This window comes from Equus quagga, chromosome 9 (assembly GCF_021613505.1).
Source record: "Equus quagga isolate Etosha38 chromosome 9, UCLA_HA_Equagga_1.0, whole genome shotgun sequence".
Taxonomy (NCBI): Eukaryota; Metazoa; Chordata; class Mammalia; order Perissodactyla; family Equidae; genus Equus; species Equus quagga.
Window position 1 is genome coordinate 28,984,872 of NC_060275.1, and position 25,054 is coordinate 29,009,925.

A 25,054-nucleotide genomic window follows, 5' to 3' on the forward strand; every position below is an offset into this window, starting at 1 on the left:
AAAGGACAATGGGGAGAGGAAGGGGCATCTAGGGGAAGATCAGTGCTTTAGACAGACCCGTGCCGCCTTGAGTAAAGATCAGTTGCTTTTGTGAGACATGCCAGCTGCAGAGGTTATATGCTGAAATTCCCCTCTTCAGTGCAGGTTAGCTGTGCATTTGAATTGGCTGTGAATGAGGCACTCTGCAGGATGGTGAAAGGAGACTTTTGGAAAGGATGGGACAAGGGCTGGGCCTCAGGAGGGCATTTGATGGAAATATCTCGTATTCCACTGTTTAAAAAAATATATCTATATCTTCTTGGATCGTGGTTTTGAAAATGAAGTCTGTAATGTACTAGCCTGTGCTAGTCAGGGGGCTGTGCTTGGTTTTGCTGAATGTCCATGCTAGGGGCTTCTAGCTGGAGCAGACCACCTTAGAGATGAAGGGATTGGGCTTTTACAATTCTGTCTGAGCTTCTATTGTCAAAAGGGCAGTTTTGCCTTCAAGGGGAGTGCTGTGTGCATTAAGTAAGAATCAGCCCTAAGCAGGACTCATAACCCTCTCTTCTGTTCCCCCTAGGGCATCAATTGAAGAGAAATATGGCAAAGATCTGCTCAACCTCTCCAGGAAGAAGCCATGTGGACAGTCTGAGATCAAGTAGGTGCCACGTCTCTTTCTGGTGTGCAGGCTGGCTAATACTTCCCAGGAGCCCCCACCACTTCGGCAGACAGTTGGCCAGTAGGGTGAAGAATAATTTCATCCAACCCACTTAAGCCTAAAAAATGTGTTACCCTTAGCCATAGGACATTAGTACAAGGAGAATTTGTTTATTGATTATATTCTATTCTAGTTTTGATGTTTAAGTGAAAAATTTAAAACACACTGGAAAGTAAAAAGATAAACATGAAGAATAGCTATACACCCATCACTTAGATTTAACAAAAATTCACATTTGCCACATTTTCATCATAGAATTTTTTGTGAAAATGCTTAAACATTTAAAATTTAAAACTGGAATCAACTGTTTCTGCAAGTATATCTGATTCCTTTTAATGATTAATCATAAATCATAGTTAGAGATGAAACTCTGGGCTCTCACTTTGGTCGTTGTCACAGAGATGTCACTATTTCTAGGCCCTTTCAGGGGACAGATTTTAAAAGCATGAGTTCATATTGGTATTTCCAATTCTAATTTAATTTTACAGGGTTTTACTTAACTTCTTTAATTTTATTGTATTGATTATATTTATTTTCTCACACTGAAAATCTTGGTTCCTGACAACATTAGCACAGTTATTTACTTTATATGACCATATATATTAAAATGTTTTGAAATAACAATATCAATATTGCTATTAACAATAAAACTTTTGAATGAAATTTAACATTTCTTTGTAGTTCCTTTTGATATTGAAATGTATCCCACTAAGAATACTGTGTTCTAAGGTCACTTGAAAAATTTATTTTCTCTGTGTGATTAGGTAAACAATTTCATACATAGTTAAGTTTACTTATTTGAGTTTGTTTTAAATTTTAAGCATTGTTTTCTTTTCCGTGTTTGATTTAGTTTTATTTTTTGAATATATAAAACACATTTACATGTTCAAAGGTCAAAGCTTCATAGACTTAGAGAAGTTTCATTATCATTCAAGGAGAGTTTAGATAATTTCAAGGAAGATTAGTGGGTCAGTTGACCAAAAAACTTGTTTATTTATGAAGAAAGCATAAGCGGTTTGGGAAGATATCCAGGAACTCTAGAGGTGATGTGATGGAAGACAGTCGTATTCTCTCACATGGTGCTTCTTGGAAAAATATTTAACAGGATGAGTCTGATCCAAAAGGATATTTCTTATATTCTTACACATTTAATTTATAACTTAGTAAATTCATAGAGAGACTCTAGCACCGTTCTCTTCTGTTCTGTGACAAAAGCCAATGAGTTTTCCTTCGAAGAATATAACTCAGAGAGGAAGACGCAGCAGGATATGAGACCTGGGGCCTTTGTTTCCAAAGATGAAGTGAAAGGCCATTTAGGTGACTTCTGTTTTTGTCACCTCCAGGATGATCTTTAGGAAGGTGCCCTAGATGAGAGGGTATGATTGCTTATCCATGGACTAGGCAGGATTTTTTTTTTACCTCATTGGCCACATTGAGAGACTCCGGCTTCTGATGGGCCCTGTTAGGGTTTAGGGCCAAATGGCATATGAAAAGGGTGGTGGGATATTTGCTTCTCCTACAATTAAGGAGAACACCAGGGAGAGGAGGGCATGAACGCTGCCAGAGCACCATCCCCAAGGTTCTGATTCTATGCTTGGATTGTCATCGTGTCCTGAACACAAGAATAGCAATGAAGTGATGACATGAGACAACAAAGCTAATGACAAACCAAGGGGAGATTGGGGGTGCTCTTTTAGTGGATCTTCAGGTAGTCATTTAGGGTGGGAGAAAAATGTTAGACCCTGAACAGACTATTTATCTGTAAGGCTGGCTTTTCAATTCTACGACTTACTGTAGGGAAAGACTTGCAGTTCTATCTGCTGCCATATCCATCTTTCTTTCTCACTAACTCCAAAATAAGTTTGCTCTTCAGCGATGCTCATTTGTTCTTCTGGACCATTGGTGCATTTGTTTGGATATAGACACTTTTCTAGCACATTGCATTCCTCGAAAAGTTGTATCATAAGATTGGGAAAGTGTATAGAGAATATGCAGTTATATTTTTCTGCTTGATGTGTTTGTAATAATTAGAAATATTTGTGTGAGAAAAGGGAGGGAGAAATAAGAACTCTTTGTTTTGGGATTAATAAACAGAGTGGGAAAAGTGAGGTAGCTAAAAGAAGGGGCCAGCTGGAAAATACAAGGATGTTTACTTTGCAAAATAGCGTAATTTGCTACATACATACGTACATATAGAAAATGATCCACCATCCTGTGCTCTTGTGGCTAGGGGACCATGAATTCAGACTCCCATTCCAACTTGAGTGGCTGGAGCAAACCCAGTGAGGTCTGCTTCCATGAAGGTGGCAATGAGCAAGAAAATTCCCGGGGCCAAGTCACCTCTGAAGGAGGTTTACTTAAGGATGTGTAGGACGGGGAAGAACTAAGACCCTGGGCAGGGGGAGCCGTGAGGGAGGAGGAGTAAGGGGCTATAAGAGAGAGGAAGGGGAATTGAGAGAAGGTATGAAAAATGAGTCACAATCTCCACCAAAACTGAGATAGTAACTGTGTACTGTTCTAAGCTGCTAAATTTCTGGTAGCTTGCTATTCATCAATAGAACACTACCACAATGTGTTTAACATCTGTCTCCTCCATTAGACTCAGGTCTGGGATGATGTCCGTCTTATACTATTGAATCACCAACATCTGACACAATGCCTGGCCCATAGTTTATGCTCGATAAGTATGTGATGACTGAGGAATGGATGGAAAAGGAGGTGATCAGGAGCCAGAATCTGAATTCTTCCTGTATTAGCTTGTATCCATATTTCTAATTACCATACTTTAAAGAGTGACTGATTTTCTTATGAGAAAGGGACCATAACTCCTATATTATCACTGGGAGAAATGAAGCATAAAGACTTTTGGCTTCTTGCTCTACCCAGGTGGACAGTGAAGAATTTATGATACTTGTGCCTGCTGTTGAGAGAGTAAGAAAGAGGAGACTGGACTGAAGAGGTTTTGATCTGTTGCTGTCTTCTTAAGCTCACAGGCAAAGATTAGTCTGTGGGCTGTAAGTGAAGATGTGGGCAGAGAGAAGCAAGCAGAGCATTACAATACGATTGTACAGCCAGTTTCCAGAACTGAAATTATATATATGCTTGTTTTCTTAGCACCCTGAAGCGGGCCCTTGAAGTCTTCAAGCAGCGTAAGTGATTCTTTAAAAATGTATTTGCTGTCCTTGGCAATCTGTGTCTGTCATCAAAGGTGGGTTTCAATTTGAACGGTGATCACATATTGGGTGAAAAACAAATTAAAGCAACTCCTAAACTGAGAAGTAGCCCTGCAGGACTGAAATGAGCTGAGAACCCCCCACACCTGCGTGTGATGATGTGCATTTGACTGACTTAGAGCAGTGGTTCCCACATGTGAAACCCAGGGGGAGGCCCTGGTACTTTGATCTTCAAGGAGTCCTGCCCAGTTCTAGTATTCCCCGGGCCTGTGACTCAGAAACTGCCTTAAGGGCTTTCTGTTCTTCAGAACACTTGGTGCTTCCAAACTAATGATTTTAACAAGACATAGTGTGCATGGTTTGTGCTCAAAGTGTTTCTGTAGCCAGTTGAGTAGTTCCAGACCTTTGTAAAGGTGAGCTAAATAAATATTCATTTTAACTTTCCCATAGAAGGTGTCCTCTTCCCTCTTTAATGAATCAATGAATACATTTCTCAAGGTGGGGATAGCGTCTTTCCATGTGCCTTATATGCACTGCAAGGCCAACCTTGGTGTGGCCTGAGGGGACTGCAGCATAGGCTGGGTCTCCTAAGCATTCATATTTGCTGTTACTTTACTTATTTTCTTTCCCCTCACCAAAAATAGTTTCATTTTCTTCTTATTAAAATAATATATATTTATCTTAAAAATTCAAATGAGACAATGAAGGTAAAATAACTAACTATAAAGAAAACACCCCAATTTCCACTTCTTAGTGATAAGCAGTTACTGTTGAATATGCCTCCAGACTTTTTTATCCAATTAAACATATATATATGTATACTACATAGGTATCTATTCATATAAATAAGTAGGATTATACCATAGCAGTGGTTCAGAATCTATGGGGTGGGGCCAGAGCATATGTTTTTAAAATGAAAATATCAAATTTTAATCATGCTAGCAGTTTGGTATGTATCTTTCCAGACTTTTTTCTGTGTATTTACAATTCTCTTTCTTTCTCTCTTTTAATTGCAGACAGACACACACACACATAAACAAGAGTGAGCTTTTATATAAATGAGATCATACTATACACATCTCTCTACTATTTGCCTTTTCACTTGGTAATGTATGTAGACATCTTTCCATTTCACTTCACATAGATCTGCCTCATTCTTTTACGTTTAAAATTTTTGATTCTACAAAATGCCAAATTTCCTCCAGAAAGGTTGTGCTGATTTCCCCCCACCAGCAGTGTTGTTTTTCCCCGTACTTGCCAATACCAAGAATTTTCACGCTTTTAAAATGTTACCAAACTAAAAGGTAAAAAACTGTATATTTCTGAGTTTCAAAGTTTTGCAATTTTTTCAGTAGTTTTAAAGCTGAATATATTTTCAAATGTTTATTGGCCATTTAGACAATCTTTTTAAAAGTTCATATTCTTTAGTTTTTTATATTGGAGTACATTTATTTCTTTCGATTTGTGAAAGCTCTTTTAATATAGCTATTTAATCTGTTAATATAAATTGAAAATGTTTTTCCAGTTTTTTCATGTATCTTCTAACCAAGGTTATTTTGACACATACAAGTTTAAAGTTTTTTCTTAGATCAGATCCGTCAGTCTTTCTAGCTTTAATGCTATGTTTCAATTTGTTTTCTTAGAACAAGTAAAATAAAAATTTTAGTTTTCCTACTATAAATGGGCATGGTAAGCCATGCTCATTGCAAAGATCTTAGAAAATAAGGCGAAAAAATCACCAATAATCTTTCTATCCAGAGATAACTATTGGGGACCACAATTTTGGTGTATGACCTTTCTTACAAATGCTCAGGCTCATGAGATGTTAGAGATGAAAAGACCGAGTCATTTAATGAGAAATAAGGATCGAATTTGACATTGTAGCAGGTTCAGTAATGTCTCCTAGCGTGTAAGCTCCACGCGCTGGGGCCTTGGCAGTGTTTTTCTTCCCAGCCCTGGGCATACACTAGGTTAGGAACCATTACTGGTAGGAGGCTAAGCTAAAGATTTGCTAGCCTTGGCCTTGGTGTCCAGGGCAATGCTGGGCACATGGAGGGGCTCAACAAATGTTGGCGACTGAATGAAGTAGGTTAATTTACCACTTGCTCCAGTGTTTTGAGTATATTTTTAAATTTTGTGTGGTTCTATATACTTGAATTCAGATGTATGTAGATCTTGTTTATTTTATTTTTTAAATTCTTTTTACAGAGGTAGACAATGTGGCACAATGTCACATTCAGCTTGCACAGACCTTAAGGGAAGAGGCCAGGAAGATGGAAGAATTCAGGGAAAAGCAAAAGCTACAACAGAAAAAGGTCGGGTTTGCATACATATTAAGATGTTGCTTTACCTCTGGCAGAAAACTCCAGGCTTGTTTGTTCACTAAACCCCTTGACTTGCTCCTGCCCTCATGCAGCCACGCTCTTCTTTTAACCTATGAGATTATTTGTTGGGGAACCATGTGGGGACTCAATCTAGATGGTTATGCCTCTGCGTGCATTTGCACCCCAGACCAGTTCTTTTTCAATTCTTGCAGGATTCAGGGGTCCAGTCTGCCTTCCTCTTCTTTTCATATCTGCTGCTACCATTCAAACTATGATTAGAAAGGGAAACCCCTCTGTCTTCAGTAGAGTCTAGCACATCCGAGCTGGGGGACTCCCAGACCACACTCCTCCTCCTGGACAAGGCAGTAGGGAAGGGTAAGAAGTGGAGGAGACTCACATTCTCCTTGGAGACCATAATGTCCCAACGCCCTATTTTACAAATAGGGAAGCTGAGGCCCTGGGAATTCCAAGTCCTTTTTGTTCTCAAAGCAGATGTGCATAGGCTCTTTTTCATTGGTGGCGTTTACTCTGGCCAACTACATGGAAGGAGATGGACGTGAACAAGTGTCAGTAAAACTGGCAAACATTTCCGAAGTCATAAGGATCAAGAAAAGAAGTCTAGATTTATATTAAAGTGTTCCTTAGACTAGACCAGCAACTATTTTGTCTCCCTTCTATTTTGTTCCTAAAAACCTTACATATTCAGGTTGGCCTGGCAGCCCAGTAGGGCCCTTTCAGAATTTCTTTTTTATGTCTGGTCTCCAAGGCTGGAACCCAGCTTCATGTAGGGGACAAGCTCTTCCCTATATAGCATTCAAAGATTTCCACCCAGGTCTCCATGGACAGCTCTGCATGGGTTTTTTGGACACCTTTCCTCATCCTTTACTGTCCCAAGGTCATTGTCTGCCGTGTGTGTATTCAGTAAACATCCAGCTGTTAAGGCTGATTATACCCATACCTCAGTCTCAGCACCTTTGCCTGTGGTTCCAAGTCAGAGTCTATTCCATCTTCCTTGGTGGCCACTTGACATTTGGAGTGGGTGGCAGCATCTTAAGATCCTGACTGTCTTACCTCTATTGTCATTTCATGAGCTGCTCTTACCGCTGTGCTTCCTACCAAGAAAGAAGTGCAGAAACTAACATTTAAGGAACACCATAGCAAGTGCTTTCACACACACTCAAGCTTCATCTATCAGGTTTGAGGGGTGCACCTGGCCCAAAGTATTTTTCAGAGCACAAATAATATGTATGTTACACCCACCCATTGGATGGCCAAACTCTTTTTGGCTGACATTGCCAACCCTGTCCACCTATCTAGAGGAATCCAATTTTTCAGAAGCCAAATGCCTTAGACAACCAGAGTCTATGCACACATGATTTCCACTAAGAGGAGAGGAAGGTCATTTCCTCACATTTTCAAGTGCCCTCTGTTGCCCTAGTTATTTCAGGGAGAGTTTTGTTAATTTTGCAAGGCTTCTGAAACTTCCCCTCCTAACAAGTTACAAAGACCAAATTCTCACAGCTAGAAGAACGTCCTCTGAATTCTCTTAAGCAAGAGTGGACCCTGTGCTCAATCCACCACCTCACCCAAGCTCCCTAAATTGCATGTGCTCTCTGCAGCAGGAAAATATCTTCCAAGCTTTCTTTGAAAAGTCCAAAGTTTTTAAATAAGTTTGTAATTACTCATGTCACAATAAACTCTGGGTTGTACCACTTCCGTATTTAGATACTTTAAAAAAAATCAGACTTTGGGAGAAAATGTGTCAATGCCAACTTCTCATTTTCACTGGTCAAACTCTACATGCTTTGGTCTTTCACTTCTTGGAAATTAAGTCATTTCCACTTATTAAGGAAAGCCATGCTGATAAACTGGGGTAGGGGAAGTGCAGGTGGAATGACTGCTCAGAAGTTGATGGTGCACTCACTTACACAACTAATGTTTTCCGAGGGTGGTCAGCAATACAGACATGGTCATCCTTCCCTCACTGAGCCTGGCCAGAGGGACTGACCTGACTTAGTAATCATGATAAAGTGTGATGAGCCTTAAATGGTAGGGGAAGTGAAGGTTCCACCTGCATATACAGTGGGGACACCTAACCTAATCTATGGGGCTGGGGAGGACTCCTGGAGGAAGTGATGTTGAAGCTAAAACGGCAGAGTGAAAGGCAGTATAGGTGAGATAAGGCTCTCATCCCTGGGGGCTGGCGTGGTAGGGAGGGGTCTTAGGAGCCATTCTCAGGAGTCTTGACGTTGTAGGGTACTGAGGTTCCTTCCTCAGCCCAGAATGTCCCAAGCGTGACAAAGACAGCACATGGTCAGTCACGCTCTCCTCTGGTCCACTTTCTGTTTTACCATCTCAAGTAAGATTGAGATGATCATAGCTTGGTCTGCCCGTGTAGAGAGCAATCTCCAAAGAAAGAAACCTCCTTGGTAACATAGTGATACGTCCAGTTTTCAGAATACAGTCTGAGTGTGGGTAGACAGACCACTAAGCAGCTATTTCAATAATTTTCTGCAGGGTCATTTATAAATTTCTTCTTCCTTTGCCCATCCCCGCTTTTTTCTCCCCATCTTATAGCAGAGGTGATTGTGTTTTTACACTTTGTGTTATCAAACAATATCAAATTTCCATTGGCTATGGTCTGAGCAGAAAGTCTCAAGTCCTAAAAGAAACACTTCTTCAAGGGGACCTGAATGAGAACCCTTGACTTACTGGGGTCACCACGAGGAGGTCACCCTATCAGTGAACCTGGGCATGAGAAGACTTAATGCGAGGTGGTGTGGCAGACAGGGCTGGACTTGGTGTCAGCAGCATGAGCAAAGGATATCACCTCTCGGCACCCAGGGTCATACTTGTCAGGTTAGAGGGTTGGACTGCTGCTCTCTAAGATCCTGCTGACATACAGATGCCAGGAATCCTTGAAGGCAGAGAGAGGACTGGTATGAAGTGAAAAGCTTTGGCTTATAGAACTTTATGACCACCTGAGAGGTGTTGAAGCAGGTTAACATCTGTAGGACTTGGTGATAGGAGGCGTGACTTGGGCCATAAATATAAAAGAGTAGCAGCTTCCAAACTAGAAGAATGGCAGTGTGTCTCTTCAGACTAGAAAGGACCACAGAATAGACACATTGCTAACCAGTCTGCTCTGTGGAGCCTGGGAAAATCAGCAACTCTTAACTAAATAAGTAAACCCAGTTTCTCCTCCTAGCAGAGGGACACATGCACCACACCGCACCTGTCTATGATGACAAGGATCTGCCCATGAGTCTTTCCACGTGGGGCTCATGTTGCAGCCCTGTCTGTTCTCTTTGACTATGGTGTCTTCACCATTAGCAGGTGTATGACCACCTCCTGGTCCCTCACTTTCAGCTGGGCTGGAAGATGACTGCTTGGTTCTCTGAGGGCCCCTTGGGGCTCCCCCAAAGGAATTTCATGTATTCTCACAACGCTCATATATATATATTTGCTGAGGAAGATTATCCCTGAGCTAACATCTGTGCTAATCTTCCTCCACTTTATATGTGGGTTGCCATCAAAGCATGGCTGACAAGCGGTGTAGGTCCGTACCCGGGATCTGAACCCATGAACCTGGGCCACCAAAGTGGAGTGTGCTGAACTTAACCACTATGCCACGGGGCCAGTGCCAGCATGCTCATATTTGAAGTGAGACCATCCCAAATATTCCGTCCAGATATCTTGAAAATCTATCCAACCATGTTTGTGTGTTATGTTAACAGACAGAAACGTAATTTTCCAGAAGAAAAAGAAACCACATTTTAATTTAATTTTCAATATTATTATTTCGCATTTTATCATTTTACGCAAGAGCAATGTCATAGTTCATTTTGAAGTATTGCATCTCTTGGTCTTTTATGTATTGGTTTGGTTTTATAAAGCTATCATAAGGATAATGGTACTTTAGGGTAATGACTAGGAACGAGGGCACAGGAGTCAGGCTGTGCCTGAATCCCAAGTCTCCTGCATGCTGAGACTGTCACCTTGGGTAAATTAATCTATCTCAGTTTACTGTCCAGAAAATGGGGATATGAGTACTCACAGTTGTTGTGATACATGAAAACTGCTTAGCACATAATGCCTGATAAATGGGAGCTACTATTATTATATCTGAGATGAACATTTTTATTATTAGTTCCATTATTTTTACTAATGAAAGTATTAATGTCACAGCCACAACAAAGAAATTGCTCCCACGTGAACTTGACAGAGTAGCTTCCCTTTCCTGGCTTAGACAGAGAAGAGTAGAACAACTTCTTTTAGCTGTTCTCAAACCATTCTTCCCTTCATACTGCCTTGGCTCCTTGCTGGTTACGGGTGTGTCATTGATGGACGCCACAGTAGTGAATGTTTGTGAGTCCCTAATTTAATTGCTGACATAAGCTTACAGAATAAAGACCTCTCTTAAAATATAAATGGCACCTTAACAAAAGTTTTAAATTCCCTTTTTGAAACCAAAGTTCCCTTTTTTTTTTTTCCTCCCCAAGTCCCCCTAGTACACAGTAGTATATTTTAGCTATGGGTCCTTCTAGTTGTGGCATGTGGGACGCCATCTCAGTGTGGCCTGACGAGCAGTGCCGTGTCCACGCCCAGGATCTGAACCAGTGAAACCCTGGGCCACCAAAGTGGAGTGTGCAAACTTAACCACTCAGCCATGGGGCCGGCCCCTAAACCAAAGTTCCTCGATTCCAGATTTATTGACAAGACTGCTCTAAAGTGATCAATGATTCTCAATGGTAGCTGCCCAAGTTCAAAGAAGGACCCCACCATTAACCAGCCATAAGACCTTGGACAGATTGTTCAACCTCTCTGTGCTGCAGTTTCCTTGTTTGTGAAATGGGAGCAATAAATACCACATGTACCCACTGGGTTATGTGAGGACAAAATGAGATAGGCCTTACTGAACCCTTAGCTCTCAAGCTGATATTCACAATAATTTCTGTTTTTATTATTAATAGTGCTTCTGCTCTCTTCACAGACAGAGCTTATCATGGATGCTGCTCATAAACAAAAGAGCTTACAATTCAAGAAAACCATGGATGTGAGTCACGCTCTATTGCCTTTCTTTGTAAAGCTGACATTTTCTGAAATCCTGTGCTGTGTATGAGTATATTCCTGAAAATAACATTTCAATAATGTCATTATTTATTAGTGTTTTAGAGAAAACCACCTTCGGTGGTTTGACTCTTCTTCTTTTTAAGGTGTTGGAAACATTGAGGATGAAACCAGATACAGGAAACACAGTGATGTTATCTTTCTGGTAACCTGGGAGCGTACAGCAAGTCAATTTAAATATTTCAGGCCAAGACACAAAAGCATATACTGTTTATCTTGTTGGATTTGAGGTTTTTCCCTGTGACTACTTAGAATCTTGATTTCTTACCTATTTTATTGAGTGACCTCTTCCTGTTTTAAGATATCTGCAAACTGTAAAAACCTTCTTTCCTTTAAGTAATTTATAAAAAAGTGCTTAACAAGACAGAGCTAAGACAAGTTGCTGGGGACCTCACTGTAGCTTTTTATGAATCTTTTAACTTGGGATACAATGAACTCTGCTATTGGAATATCTATGACTCCATCTTTGTACAGAAGTATCATCATGACATGCTATGACTATGACATGATATCTGGTAACCCTGTCAAAAAAGAAAGTGCCACCAATGTTGATGGCATATGCAGTCTGTTCTGCATTCTTTCTTTCTTTGATGCAGATCACCTCAAAAGCAGTTGATAAATAGGGAATGATGTCAGGGTAATGCAGAAATAGTGTTGGTTGATATATGATTGTTCCCAGACCTTTTATATCTGGGGCAACCTTTCTCACAATTAAAGAGAAAGCCTTACTGAAATATAATTTTCTTAACTATTTCCTCTACCTAAATTTAGAGCCATGTCAGTGTTATAATTTTCGCTTCAACTGTCAAAAATAATTTGGAAAACTCAAGAGGAGAAAGAAAGATTATTGTATTTACCCATTCTTTTCTCCTTCTGGTGTTCCAAGGTTTCTTCTTTTAGTTTCTTTTTGTTGAAAGAACTTCCTTTAGCCATTCTTCAGGATAGGTCCACTAGTGACAAATATCTTAGTTTTTCCGTCATCTGAGAATGTCTTGATTTCCACTTCATTCTTAAAGGATACTTTCACTGGATATAGGATTGTGTGTTGACAGTTTTTTTCTTTCAGTACTTGAAATGTGTTGTGCCACTTCCTCGTGGCCTCCATAGTTTCTGATAAGAAATCTGTAATTCAAGTTAATTTTCCTTTATGGGTACGGTGTCATTTCTGTTTTAGGATATTTTCTTTGTTTTACGTTTTCGGAAAGTCACCCATGTGTCATGCCACAGATTTCTTTGGGTTTCTCTTGTTTAGGGTTTGATCAACTTCTTGAATCTGTAGGTTTATATCTCTTGCCAAATTTGGAAAGTTTTCAGCCATTATTTCTTTAAGTACTTTTTCAGCTCACTCTCCTCTCCTAGGATTCCAAGGACATGAATGTTAGATACTTTGTTATTGTGCCAAAGGTCCATGAGGCTCTGTTCATTTTTTTCAGCCTATTTTCTCTCTGTTGTTCAGATAAGGTAATTTCCCTTGTTCTATTATCCAGTTTGCCAATTCTTTCTTCTTTCTCTTCCATTCTTTTCTTAAGCCTATCCATTGAGTTTTTTAAATTTCAGTTAGTTTATTTTTCAGTTCTAAAATTTCTGTTTGGTTTCTTCTGTATACTTTCTATTTTTTTGCTGAGCTTTTCTATTTCTTTGCCGAGCTTTTCTATTTCTTTGCCAAGACTATCTATTTTTTTCATTTGTTTCAAGTGTGTTTGTAATTGCCTGTTGAATATTATTTTATGATGGCTGGTTTAAAATCATTGTCAGATAATTCTAACATCTCTGCCATCTTGATGTTGGTATCTGTTGATGGTTCTTATTCATTCAGTTTGAGATCTTCCTGGTTCTTGGAATGATAAGTGATATTCAATTGATTTTGGACATTTGAGGTATAATGTTACAAGACTGGATCTTATTTAAATCTTATGTTTTAGCTGGCTTCCTTTGACATCACTCTAGCAGAATGAGGTGAGGTACCACTTCATTACTGCAATATGAAGGTAAAAGTCCAGGTTCCCCCCCTTGATCTCCACTGACCCCACAGGGTGGGTGTAGCCTTGTTACTGGTGGGAGGTGGTCACAGTTCTGACTCTCCACTAGACCTCCTCTGACATTACCCCAGCAGGGAGGAGGTGCACATCTTTACTGCCAGGTGGGATGGTAGAATTCCAGGTTCCCCACGTGGTTTCCACTGGCACCGTGTGTGGGTCTTTGTTACCTCTGGTGGGAATGAAAATTCCAATTCCCTATTTGTCCTTCTCTGACACCACATTGGCAGAGAGCTGGATGCTTCATTGCCACCTGGTGAGGGTGGAAATCTAGACTCTCCACTTGGCATTTGCTCGATGTGTGGGGGGTGGGGCCACAGTATTTTATGTGGTGTTTGGCTGCAGTAGAATGGTTATTTCCTAAGGGTTCCTGTCCTGCTAGGCTGCCTTTTTTCTGGTCTGTTGTTTAGAGAGAGCAGGTTTTTGTTGGGACTTTGTGTGTGTGTGTGTGTGTGTGTGTGTGTGTGTGTCAGTGCCCACTGTTGTTTCCTGGTTGCCTGCTTCTTTGGCAGCCAGTCTGTAATGTATGAGGCAAAAAGAAAACTCAGGGAATTCACTTCTAGGTCAGTTTTCTGAGACCAAAGTCACTAGCTAATCTGCCTTCTTCTTTCCACCTTTCAGAGTCTTATATTTGTTTTATATAAAATATCCAGGGGTTTTAGTTGTACTTGTGTGGAGGAAGAGGGAAAAGTATATCTGTTCCATCATCCCAGAAGCCCATCTAATGTTTTAAAATAGTATTTTGTGATATGCCTTTAGAACCATAAATGTGATCATTCCACATTAATCTTATGTTAAGATTCCTTCAGAAAATCATCCAAAATAAAAAAAAACAAAGGCATGAACTTGTTCATTGCTTATAGTAATGAAAAGTGTAAGTGATTTAGTGACCAAAAAATGGAGAAAGAGCAAATAAATTATGTAGCCTTTTAAAATACAATTATGAAGACTATGTAGCAACAGAGAGAAGAACGCTTAACACATCATTAAAAAATAAAGACAGAGAAAGATTAATAACTGACAACATTAAAATTTAAAACTTCTTGATAAAAAATTCTTATACACAGTTTCAAGAAAGATGGCAAATAAGGAAAAATATTTGTAACTAATATAACTTATAACCAGTCAGTGTTCCTAATACAGACCCAGTTCTTAAAAACCAATTAAAGAATGCTCCACTAGAAAAGCTGGTAAAAGATATGAAGTAGAAAAGATATACCACCTCAGTAGTAATGAAATAAATATGAATAAAACAACAATATGCTAACATTCTCACCTCTAGTATTGTAAAAGGTTAAAAATACTGTTTAAGCTCGGTGTTGGTCATTGTGAGGACAAGTACTCCCATACAGTAGTGGGGGAGTATAAATTGGTGCAGCCATTTTGGAAGGAAGTTGAATGTATGTATACTCTTCGACCAAACAATTATATTTCTAGGAATTTGACCTGTATATTAAATTCACACTACCCAAAATAAAATCAGAGTATTTTTATGTTATAAAAAACGGAAATAAGATCAATGTGCACCAACAGAGACTTGGTTAAGAAAATTATAGCAAATATATACATATATATATGTGTGTGTCTTTACAACCATTAAAAGTGTTCACCTACAGCGATCATGCATGATACAGAGAAATGTCTACAAGATGTTGTATAAGAATTGTTGCATAAATATCCTACGTGCAATTACGAAAAGATATGAACTTTTATTTCTGTGTATATAGCCTAGAGGGGGAACTGAAAGGTTGTTTACTAAAGGTTAACCCGAACTGAATTGCAGGGGATGCTGAGAAATGTAGGGAAGCATGAAATATTTCATCAGCACAAACCATCTCTACAAAGGAGTCTTCATTCTTAGTCAAGCATTTTTGGAGGGGTCACCATTTTTATTTATTAGCTGTCTGATTCACAGCTTTGCTCTGTTTGAACAAGTCCTTGCTTCAATAGTTGAAACAGAAAATTATCTGATTCACTAACTATAGTTTGTGAAGTTTCCATACTGCTGGTAGTAATGGTAGCACAGGATGGATCATGACCTACTTTTATATTAGCTAAAACAGAACCCTTTAAATCAAAAAGGAACATGACTGTCCTTAAGTGACAGAAATGATGGGATTGATGGCCTCCCCACTGTCCACGTGCTATGGTGAGGCACATTAGAATATTGAAGCATAATTATAATTACCATGAGCAAGTGATTGCATCTAAACTCTGAGGGTTATGAATGTTACATAAATGTTGGATTACACATCTTATAGTTACGTAAGTATTTTGATTTCGCCTATTTCAAATTCTTTTGCTTCAGTCAATTTTTAAAGTCGTGTACTTTGTGTTTGCCAAATAGGAGTGATTACTTCCTTGATCAAGTTGCCACTACATACAGAATTTGGAAAAGGACTAGAGACCTTCCAAAGATAGATAAGAAAGAGCATCTGCCCTCTGAGAACCCATGGTCTAGTGGTGATCACAGCCCTAATCAGGGTGCCCTGTTCTTTGCTGGGCTTGGTGGGCTAGGGCAGCTGCTTCACAGTTACCTTCTGTTCACCCGTTTCGGTCTTCTTTACAATAAAGGCAAAGAAGAACTATGAGCAGAAATGCCGGGACAAAGATGAAGCAGAGCAGGCTGTCCATCGGAGTGCCAACTTGGTAAACCCGAAGCAACAAGAAAAGGTACCTAGGAAAGCTGACAGTTTGAAAAATCTGAGACTTACATATATCAAGCTAAAACCAACTAATAATCTTAATAAAAAATGGCTTACACTTTAAGTCCTGGCAAGAATCTTCCTTTGGGCCATTAGGGTCCTCTGAACCAGAAAAACCCTTGTCACATTTTGGGGGTTGGGAAAGAGCTAGAGAAGCATGCCTAGGTGGGAGGGAAGAGGATGAGAAGAAGTTGGAAGGGGTTCTGATTTTTTCATCTTTCTTTAAAATTCAACTCAAGTATTCTTTGTAGCCAGGCTGCCCCTTGCTTGGGTGTATTATAAATTTAATTTTATAAAATCTGGATATAAGATTGTCAGCAACCAGAGGGAAGAGGTACATCTTTAGGAAGACATAGGGCAAGATGCTTGATGGGTATTTTCCAATGATGATAAGATTAGAGGGCAAGTTGAATGATTTGCTCATGAGAGAAACATAGGTAAGACGTGGACTAGAAGCTGTCTCTTCACAGTCACACTTTTAGATCGGTTTTGCCTATGGAAGTCTGGCCCAGCATTTCCGATCTCTTGTTCTTTTCTGTCCTCACAGCTTTTTGTGAAACTGGCAACTTCAAAGACTGCAGTCGAAGACTCAGGTGAGGGGGCCGCTCCCACGGATGGGGGAAGATTGTGGGGAGGTTTACATCATCCTAAATCTGTCTGAGAAAGGTAGTTTTATATACCTTACAATAAAGAATATATGGATCTACACGAGGATTAAGAAGATATCAGAAGGGAAGAAAGGAGAAACTGAAGGAAGTAAAGGAAGGGAGAAGAGGGAGGGAGGGAATAATCAGAACCTGGGAAAGTGAGCAGAAGCGAAGGAGGCACCAGCTTCTAGCTACTGCCTGCTTAGGTCTTGCTGCCTTATATATCATTGAATGGGGATGGTGAGGGTTATGTGGGAGCTGGTTTGTAATCAGGTGCTCACTGATTTCTCGGGAACATCTAGCTAAAGCCCATTTCAGCTCTGATAACTCTTTGCTGCGAAAGAAATCGCCAAGTTTCGAGGCCTTGTCATCATTGACATCTAAGATCCAACCCAGGCGTTTGCAAAGTCTTCTCATTCCCAGCGTACCCTGCAGGAGACAACTCTTTCATGACCGTGGTCACTTAAGAATTCTCTAAACCCCAAACTTAAGTAACCGGGTGCCCCTTAAGGGCTCAAGTTATTTCTCTTTTCTGCATCCTTCATTGGATAATTTTCCTGAAAATGAAAAGGGGTGGAAGCAATTGAAACTGAATCAGAAGAAGAAAATGCAGGCTGAGGTTCCCTATCAGATTTCGCTTCTCCTTCCTTGAAGCATTTCTTGCTAATTGCCTGGTTCAATGCGTAAAAAGAAAGTGATACCCACCTTGGCTTATTACACAAAGATGTTGTAAGGGTGAGAGATGTAAGTGTGGCCTTTCAACGTTCAGAGCTCATTGGGGCCTTGTGAGCTCAACGCAGCTCGAACCCGAGTTTCATTTACCATCTGGGATACATATGAGCCTGAGTGGTGGGTCTGCGAGCTGCCCTCCTTTCCGGTTTCTGAACCGAGGCCCCTCCCCTCCATTGCAGACAAGGCGTACATGCTGCACGTCAATACGCTGGATAAGATCAGAGAAGAGTGGCAGAGCGAGCACATCAAGGCCTGCCAGGTATGCGGAACCGGAACCGGAAGCTGCTCAGGAGGGGGTGCATCTTCCTCCTACAACTTGGAGGGTCTACTTTTGTAGAAACGCTCCACCCTGTTATTACAGCGCCCCGATTCTCACAGAGTTGCTTGAGGGCAAATTAGAAATCAGGAACTTAAGTGGAGGATGGAGGGAGTGTTTTACTCCAAACCTCATTTTCCTGCCTCCTCCCCATCTTGATCATGCGGTCCAACTCTTTACTTTCTCTGTTTGGTGAGCACAGATATAAAACAGTTGAATGGTTAAGTAATTACTTTTTGAGACCCTCACCTGTACTTGCCATGCAATAAGGAAGATGCAGATGGCAGGTGAGCAGGCTTTAGAATCTTTTACTCTCTTCACATCTTTGATTTCACCATTGACCCCCTTCATTTTCTGCACATGACCTCACTTACAATTATCCAGAGAAAATGAAGATGTACGTGGAAACTTCCTCAAGATTCTGTCACCCTGTCTACACATTTTCTCACCGGTGGTTCTCAAAATGAAGTAGCATCAGCATCCCCTGGGAACTTGTTAGAGATGCAAATTCTCAGATGAACTCCAGACCCACTGAATCAGAAACTCTGGGAGCGGGCCCAGTAACCTCTGTATTAATAAGCCCTCAGGTGATTCCGATGTGCATTCAAGCATGACAACCACTGATCTACACACCCCATTCTGCTCCTTTTCTCCGGTGATGGTGGAAAAGGGGCTGCTCCGGTCCTACCAAGATCTCCCACCATCTGGGCTCAGGATCCCGTCCAGCTGGCCTTCCCCCACCACCTGTGCACAGCTCTTTTATTGTGAACTTCTATTATTATTTACACAGACTCAGCTCATTAGTGCCTTTAAAACCTAGCAGCTGTTGCTTCCCGTCTGCTACCCTCTCCTCTCTTCATAGCCGGGCTTCTTGCAGGAGTTGTCTGCACATCCTCATTGCCCCTGCCTGGCCCAGCCTGCTGAGTCTGGGCTTTGCTGCTCTGCAGCTGCTCCTTGGAGGAACCAGTGATGCCCTTGGTGTGAGGTCCCGTGGGTCTTTGCAGCTTCTAATCTTATTTGACCTGTCTTTACCATCTGATACTGTGGGTCACTCTCTCCCTCCTAAAACACTCTTTCCTGCTTTACTTCCTTGACTCCACACTCGCATGGAAAAGCCTGGAATAAGGCCATTTTTAGAAGGTTTAAAAACATGCAAAGCAATTTCACATGCATTTGCATACATGTTATAAAAACCTGCATGGGAATGATAAAATTTAAGATGACGGTTATCTCTGGGGCAGGAGGAAGGTGATAGAGATTGGGAAAAGCACACAGGGGCTTTAGCAGAATCTGAAACAAATATGGCTAAAGTTTTTGACAAAGCTAGGTGGTTGCTACATGGGTATTTATTATATCACTCTCTATGATTCTGTCTATGTGAAATATTCTATAATAAAAATACTGTGATATTTTAGTATTTATATATAAACACTTAGAAATCAGAAACTTGAGGATAGAAGGGATGTTTTTCTCCATTTTAGTATTTATTTTTATTTATAAGCACTATTATATATAAAAAATAAATTTATATACTCTATTATATATAAATACTAAAATATTACAGGTGAAATAATGTTTTTGTTTCAAAATACTCCAGGGTTGGGATGCATTGGTAGGGATATGGGTAAAACAGAGTTGGTTGTGAGTTGATATATATTTAAGCTGGTGATGGGTATGTGGGGATTCATTATATTTTTCACTCTACTCTTGTATATGTTTGAAGTTTTACATTATAAAAAGATTTAAAATCTAATAGTGTATTCAATATTTAAAAAAATACATTAATATGTAACATCCACTCTTGAGTAGAATGCATCCACTTTATAGAATAGCTTGATTTTCCAAAAGTTTCTATTTTTTATATCCAAAAATCTATTGTTCAGGCAGTGACTTTTTAAAGAACTTTTTTATTAAGGAAAGTTTCAAACATACACAAAGAGAAGACAAGTGCAAGGACCCCCATGTGCTCATCAACTAGCTTCAATAATTGTGACCATCTTGCCAATTGAATTTGTTCATTCCTGGGGGCAGGGAGCACAAGAAGGGGGGCAAAGTTTTAAATCTGAGGTTCTGGCAGGCTGCCCAGGTGGAGATGCCCCTAAGGCAGTTGGAAATGTGAGCTAGAATTCAGGTTAGAAACTCGGTGTCTGGGTTCCTCATTACCTCTTACCTTCAGAACTATAGCCAATCCTGTTTGCATTAACACAATGTTAGACTCCATTTGCATTCTTTGCCTGTGGTAAGAGTTTATGAGCTTTCTTGGTGGTGGGGGGAATACCCTAAATGGGACAATAAGCTTACGGATAGTTGAGGATTGACACTGTTTCTTAAGTGAGAGCCAGTCTAGACAAATGCCCCCTTTCTCTCCATATGTATGTACATGTTGTTGTGTTTCTGTAGGTGTTTGAGGCTCAAGAATTTGAACGAATAAACTTCCTTCGGAATGCATTGTGGTTACACATGAATCAGCTGTCACAACAATGTGTCAAAAGTGACAACGTAAGTCAGAGGCTTCCACAGAGGATTGCGGCTGTGCATGTTGGATTTATTAGAGTGGAAGCAATGGTAGACATTAGTTCATCCCCCTCATCTGAGGCCCAGAGAGGTACAGTGACTTGCCCAAAGCCACACACTGAGTTAATAGGACCCAGATAAATATCTAACCTGCCTGACTCCTGTTCCACTTTACTTCCATGACTTTCTCTTTAAGAAATTCAGAGTTAGGGCAGGAGAGTAGAGAAAGGAGACCCAAATTCAGTTTAATTTATGGAAGATAGAGATGTCGTAGCATGGATGTGAGTCCCAGAGGGTCACTCCAGGACAGCACCAAGTACAAGCAGACTGACCCATGGCCAGGCTAGTCGTCGCTCCAGGGCTCAGGATGTACTTTACCCGTGTTCCCAGGGTCAGTATCCAGGTTTAACTTGTGCACAGCAGTCCTCATGGGGTGCCCAGATCTTAGAGGGACCAGAATCAAGCTATCACAACCTTCTTTGCTGAGAAATAGCCACCCTCACTTCTATGGGACATTCTCTTTAGAAGAACAGTTAAACACCCAGAAAACCTGTAGGACTGACTGGAAGAATTTTTCTCAAGTTAAGTAATTATCTTTGCATTTCTATGTGGCATTGGTCCTGTGCCATAGGACTTGGTATCTATTGTCTTTGTCCTGTCAGTATTTTAAAAAAATCTTTCCGCCAAGGTTTTTGTGCTGCCACAAGGATACATTTCTTGTTATCTTTAAAAAAAATTTTGCCAGTAGATATGCATCAGAGAAATGCCTTTATATGAGCCTGGGACTTGGGAATTTCTTCTTTTTCTTTTCAAAACAAAATTTGGAAAAGAGCTATTCATCAAACCTGTTTTAATAAGCCGTGTCACAATTATTATGGACATACCCCTACCTTGATTTATCTTCATCTTGTTAGATGTATGAAGAAGTCCGTAAGAGTTTAGAAATGTGCAGCATTGAGAAGGACATTGAGTACTTTGTGAATCAACGTAAAACTGGACAGACACCACCAGGTGAATGGCGCAGTGGGGTGGAGGGTGGGGTGTTATTTAAGCAATTCTCTTAGTCTTTCTTGTCACATGTTGTTGAGAATGGAAGACATCTGCCTCTTAATGTTTTGTTTCTTGATTCCACTAGCACCCATCATGTATGAGAATTTCTACAGCCCCCAGAAGAATGCAGCCCCACCAGGAAAGGCGACAGGGCCTAACGTAGCAAGGTAATAACCAGTTTCCTTTCACATGAAGAAAAATACTTTTAATAACTGTTTTTATCATTTGTTTCTGAGACATTAGAATTGGAACATATTTGCCACTGCATTTGCTAGATTTTTGGAAGTAACACCTTTAGAAAAAATGTTAAATGGATTTTACTGGTCGTAATTCAAGGAGGACTGTATCATGCTTGAGTGTGATTATTATGTGCATGCGGGAATCCTACACCTTTCTTATAGCCCATAGAGAGCAGAAGTCAGCAAACTCTGGCCCTTCCATGAATCAAGTCTGACCTGCCTATTTTGGTAGGGCCTGAAAGTAAAGAATGGTTTTACATGTTTAAAGGGCTGAAAAAAATTAAAAGGATACTATTTTGTGACGTGAAAATTATGTGAAATTCAGATTTCAGTGTTCATCTGTCAAGTTTTATTGGAACATGACCACGCTCATTCATTTACATTCTGTCCATGGCTGCTTTCACGCTAGAGTTCAGTCGAGTTGTGACAGAGTTGCCTGATGTGGCCAGCAAAGCCTAAATCCTTTGCTATCTGGCCCTTTACAGAAAAAGTTTGCTGTCCCTGATATAGGAGAAGAGAGAAACTTCTGTTTTACATACAGTCACCTTGAAGTCCAAGCCATTGAATTTTCAGTCCCGCTTTTAAAAAGATAAAGGAGTGTTTCAGGGAGAATTGCATGATTATCATCAATATTTAAGAATGCCAGGTGTGTTCAAAACAGTTAACATGAATTAGCTCATTTAATCCTCTCAGTGAGGTAGGAGCTGTTTGTATTTCCCATTTTACATGAGAGGACGCTGGTGCACAAGGAGAGCGGGAAATCTTGCCCACGCGGCTGAGGTTTCCATCTGCCAGGGTTGCAGGGCAGGCCTCTGCGCTCCTGACCACTGTGCACGCCCCTCAGCATAGTGGGATGCCTGCCACTTAGATCCACAGAGGTCAGTGCTGCCGTCCTTTTGCTTCATCTGAATTTTTCTTGACCCTCCAGAGCAGAAACCAGATCTCAATAGAGTGCGATAGGTCTGTAGTGTGAAGTAGAAAATTAGGAAAGTAACGAGAACTGATCTGAAAGACTTTGGTTTTCATTTCTTACAGGAGAGGACCTCTCCCAGTTCCTAAAAGCTTACCAGGTATGCTACCAAGAAAGCCCTTTGGAAGTGCTTATGTCAAGTTTTCTTTAAGGTTGAGTAGCTAGAATTTTGACATAAAGGGAGAGAAGTGAGTAAATGGATTCAAATTCCCACGAGAACAAGCTGATAGGAGAGTCTCACTATAACACTTTTTGTCACGGAGTGGAATTTGGTAATTGGTGGTCTATTTCATAGCTTATCCAAGAGAATTCAGTTACTGAAGCACCGAAAGAAACTTATTATAAGGCAGTCTTATCTAAGAGATTATTTCGACTTGGACCATGAGAACAGCAAAACTTAGAAATAGGTTTCCTTTGGGTTACATAGCAATACAATTTATAGAAGGCACAGATATCTAGAAACATGGAACCCAATGTTATATATTTTGGACACTGCCTGTAATTGGATCTTTCACTAATCACACTGGTCTCTTTTTTTCTCTGAACTCCTGTGATAGCTCTGGGAGAACCACACACTTTCTTGTTTTTCGTTAGTTGTCTTCCCTGGATAATTGTAAGATCCTGGAGGGTAGACACTTTGTTTTCTCCTGTATCACTCATAACACCTAACATAGTGCTGGGTGCATAGTAGGTGGTCAATAAATATCTACTGTTTGAATAAAAGAGAGACATACTTCTCTATGTTCAAGGGAATGAGGGGAGAGACAGCTGATGCTGCATTTAGTAGCATAGCAAAAATGTAGTGGCTGAAAAAAAATGTAGTGGCTGAAACTATATCGTTGAGTAATATAGGGACTTAAGTTATTTTATTTCTTGTTGCCTCATAATTACCACTTGATAATGCGGGACTTATTTTTATAGATGAATTTACTGTGGGTGCTGATATCTGGGCATGGATGAAAAAGGTCCAAGAAATCATAATAGTGATTTCTAGAATGTTCTCTGGTTGTAGTCATGACTACCATTTGTAGGTTTTGTTGCGAGGTATATTTTCTTCTCGCAAAAAGGCAGTCACTAGAATCGTTGAGTGGAATGTCTTGATTTGAAAAGGGCTAAGAGCTTACCATGAAAAAATATTAGCTTAATGTTGCTCTGTATTCTGCCCTTTGCAGGTGACCCTGATTATTCTTTGATTGGTGACTACAGCTTGATCTATCAGTAACATCAGTGGTAAGAACCTTTCATTTTCACATAATCAAGTTGCATTTAGACTGTTGATTGTGTTTTTGAACTCTTTGAAGCTTCTTTATAACACTACTGCGAGCAAGGAAGGCCTCGCACCACGGTGGCACACTGGTGGGTGTGATGTTTCTGCAGGATGGCCTCTCTGGATCCCACAACTGAAAGGGGACTAGAGACCACTCCATACCTATTTGAATGAGGGTATTTTCACTTCATTAATTATTCTGTAACTCTATGTGCTCTTGTTAAGCTCTTTCATGGCAATTACACACCTACATTTAAGGCAATGCTCACAAACAAGACACACATGGTCCTCACTATTTAAGTAATTTAGCCTCTATTGTACCCCCCTCTCTCAAAAGGGGAAAAGTCAAGTAAAAAGAAGTTAATAAAAACAAAGCAAATGATATCACACTCACCAAACACACAAGGGCATCATAGGGATCATCCTGCACCAGATTATTACTGCTCTGAACTAGCAAACCACAGGAACTCTAGAGCAGAACTAAGCTAACTGTGGCTGCAAGGACCACTCTTCCTCCTTGGTGTTCAGGGGCTTGCAACGTACCCCAAGTCTGTATCAGTCTTCAGAAATGTGAAAGGATACCTCCGCAGCCAAAATAGCAATATTAAGTGAAACTCCTCATGAAGTATGATTCTTTAACCCAAACGAGTATATCTCGGGCTATGATGATATATGCATATATGAGCAAAGAAAAAGTCTGAAAGGATATATTTCTAAACAGATAATAGTTTATCTTTTTGTTTATCCATGTGTTCTAATTTGTCTACAATGAAAATTTATTACTTTAATTAAAAACTGTCTTAAAGAGTTGATCCTCTTGCATATTCCTGATCTGAGTGTGTTCCTGAGAGTGACAAGAGGGGAGGATGAGATGCAGGAAGTCATAACAGAAGTGGAGCAGACTCTCTCCCACCCTTCCTCGTTTGGTGTTGGTCACATTTACTGTCACTTATGAAAGTAAGTGACAGAAAAGATTTTAACAGGACTCTGTGGTGGTTTTCCTTCAGTGTTTTATACCTCTGAAAAGTACTTGGAAGTGAGCACATCCAAATTGCTTGTCTTCAGTCCTCTAAAAACACCTACTTTGTGTTGTATAGCCAATTAGCTGGATAGGACAGAAGCCATGTTGTCTTGATTAGATAGAAATAATCAGCTAGTATTTATTTATATTTAAACATAAACCCTTCAAGTGCTTAAGAAATGTGTTTAATATTTAAGCAACTTTGCTATAAAAGATAATGGAAATTGAAGACA

At 40.1% G+C, this 25,054-nt stretch overlaps 1 protein-coding gene across 1 annotated transcript in view; it reads left to right on the forward strand.

Moving 5' to 3' along the window:
• The window catches only part of PSTPIP2 (proline-serine-threonine phosphatase interacting protein 2), a 71,872-nt gene extending 48,109 nt beyond the window's left edge, over window positions 1-23,763 (forward strand). Inside the window, exons 3-14 of the mRNA XM_046672242.1 lie at window positions 560-637; window positions 3,812-3,846; window positions 6,079-6,185; window positions 11,188-11,250; window positions 15,935-16,033; window positions 16,613-16,658; window positions 17,624-17,703; window positions 20,161-20,259; window positions 21,189-21,285; window positions 21,410-21,491; window positions 22,599-22,633; window positions 23,706-23,763. Coding sequence (XP_046528198.1) covers window positions 560-637; window positions 3,812-3,846; window positions 6,079-6,185; window positions 11,188-11,250; window positions 15,935-16,033; window positions 16,613-16,658; window positions 17,624-17,703; window positions 20,161-20,259; window positions 21,189-21,285; window positions 21,410-21,491; window positions 22,599-22,633; window positions 23,706-23,755 — 871 coding nt within the window. The 3' untranslated portion in view covers window positions 23,756-23,763. The remainder of the gene's footprint in view (window positions 1-559; window positions 638-3,811; window positions 3,847-6,078; window positions 6,186-11,187; window positions 11,251-15,934; window positions 16,034-16,612; window positions 16,659-17,623; window positions 17,704-20,160; window positions 20,260-21,188; window positions 21,286-21,409; window positions 21,492-22,598; window positions 22,634-23,705) is intronic.
• The last annotated feature ends 1,291 nt before the right edge of the window (window positions 23,764-25,054 follow it).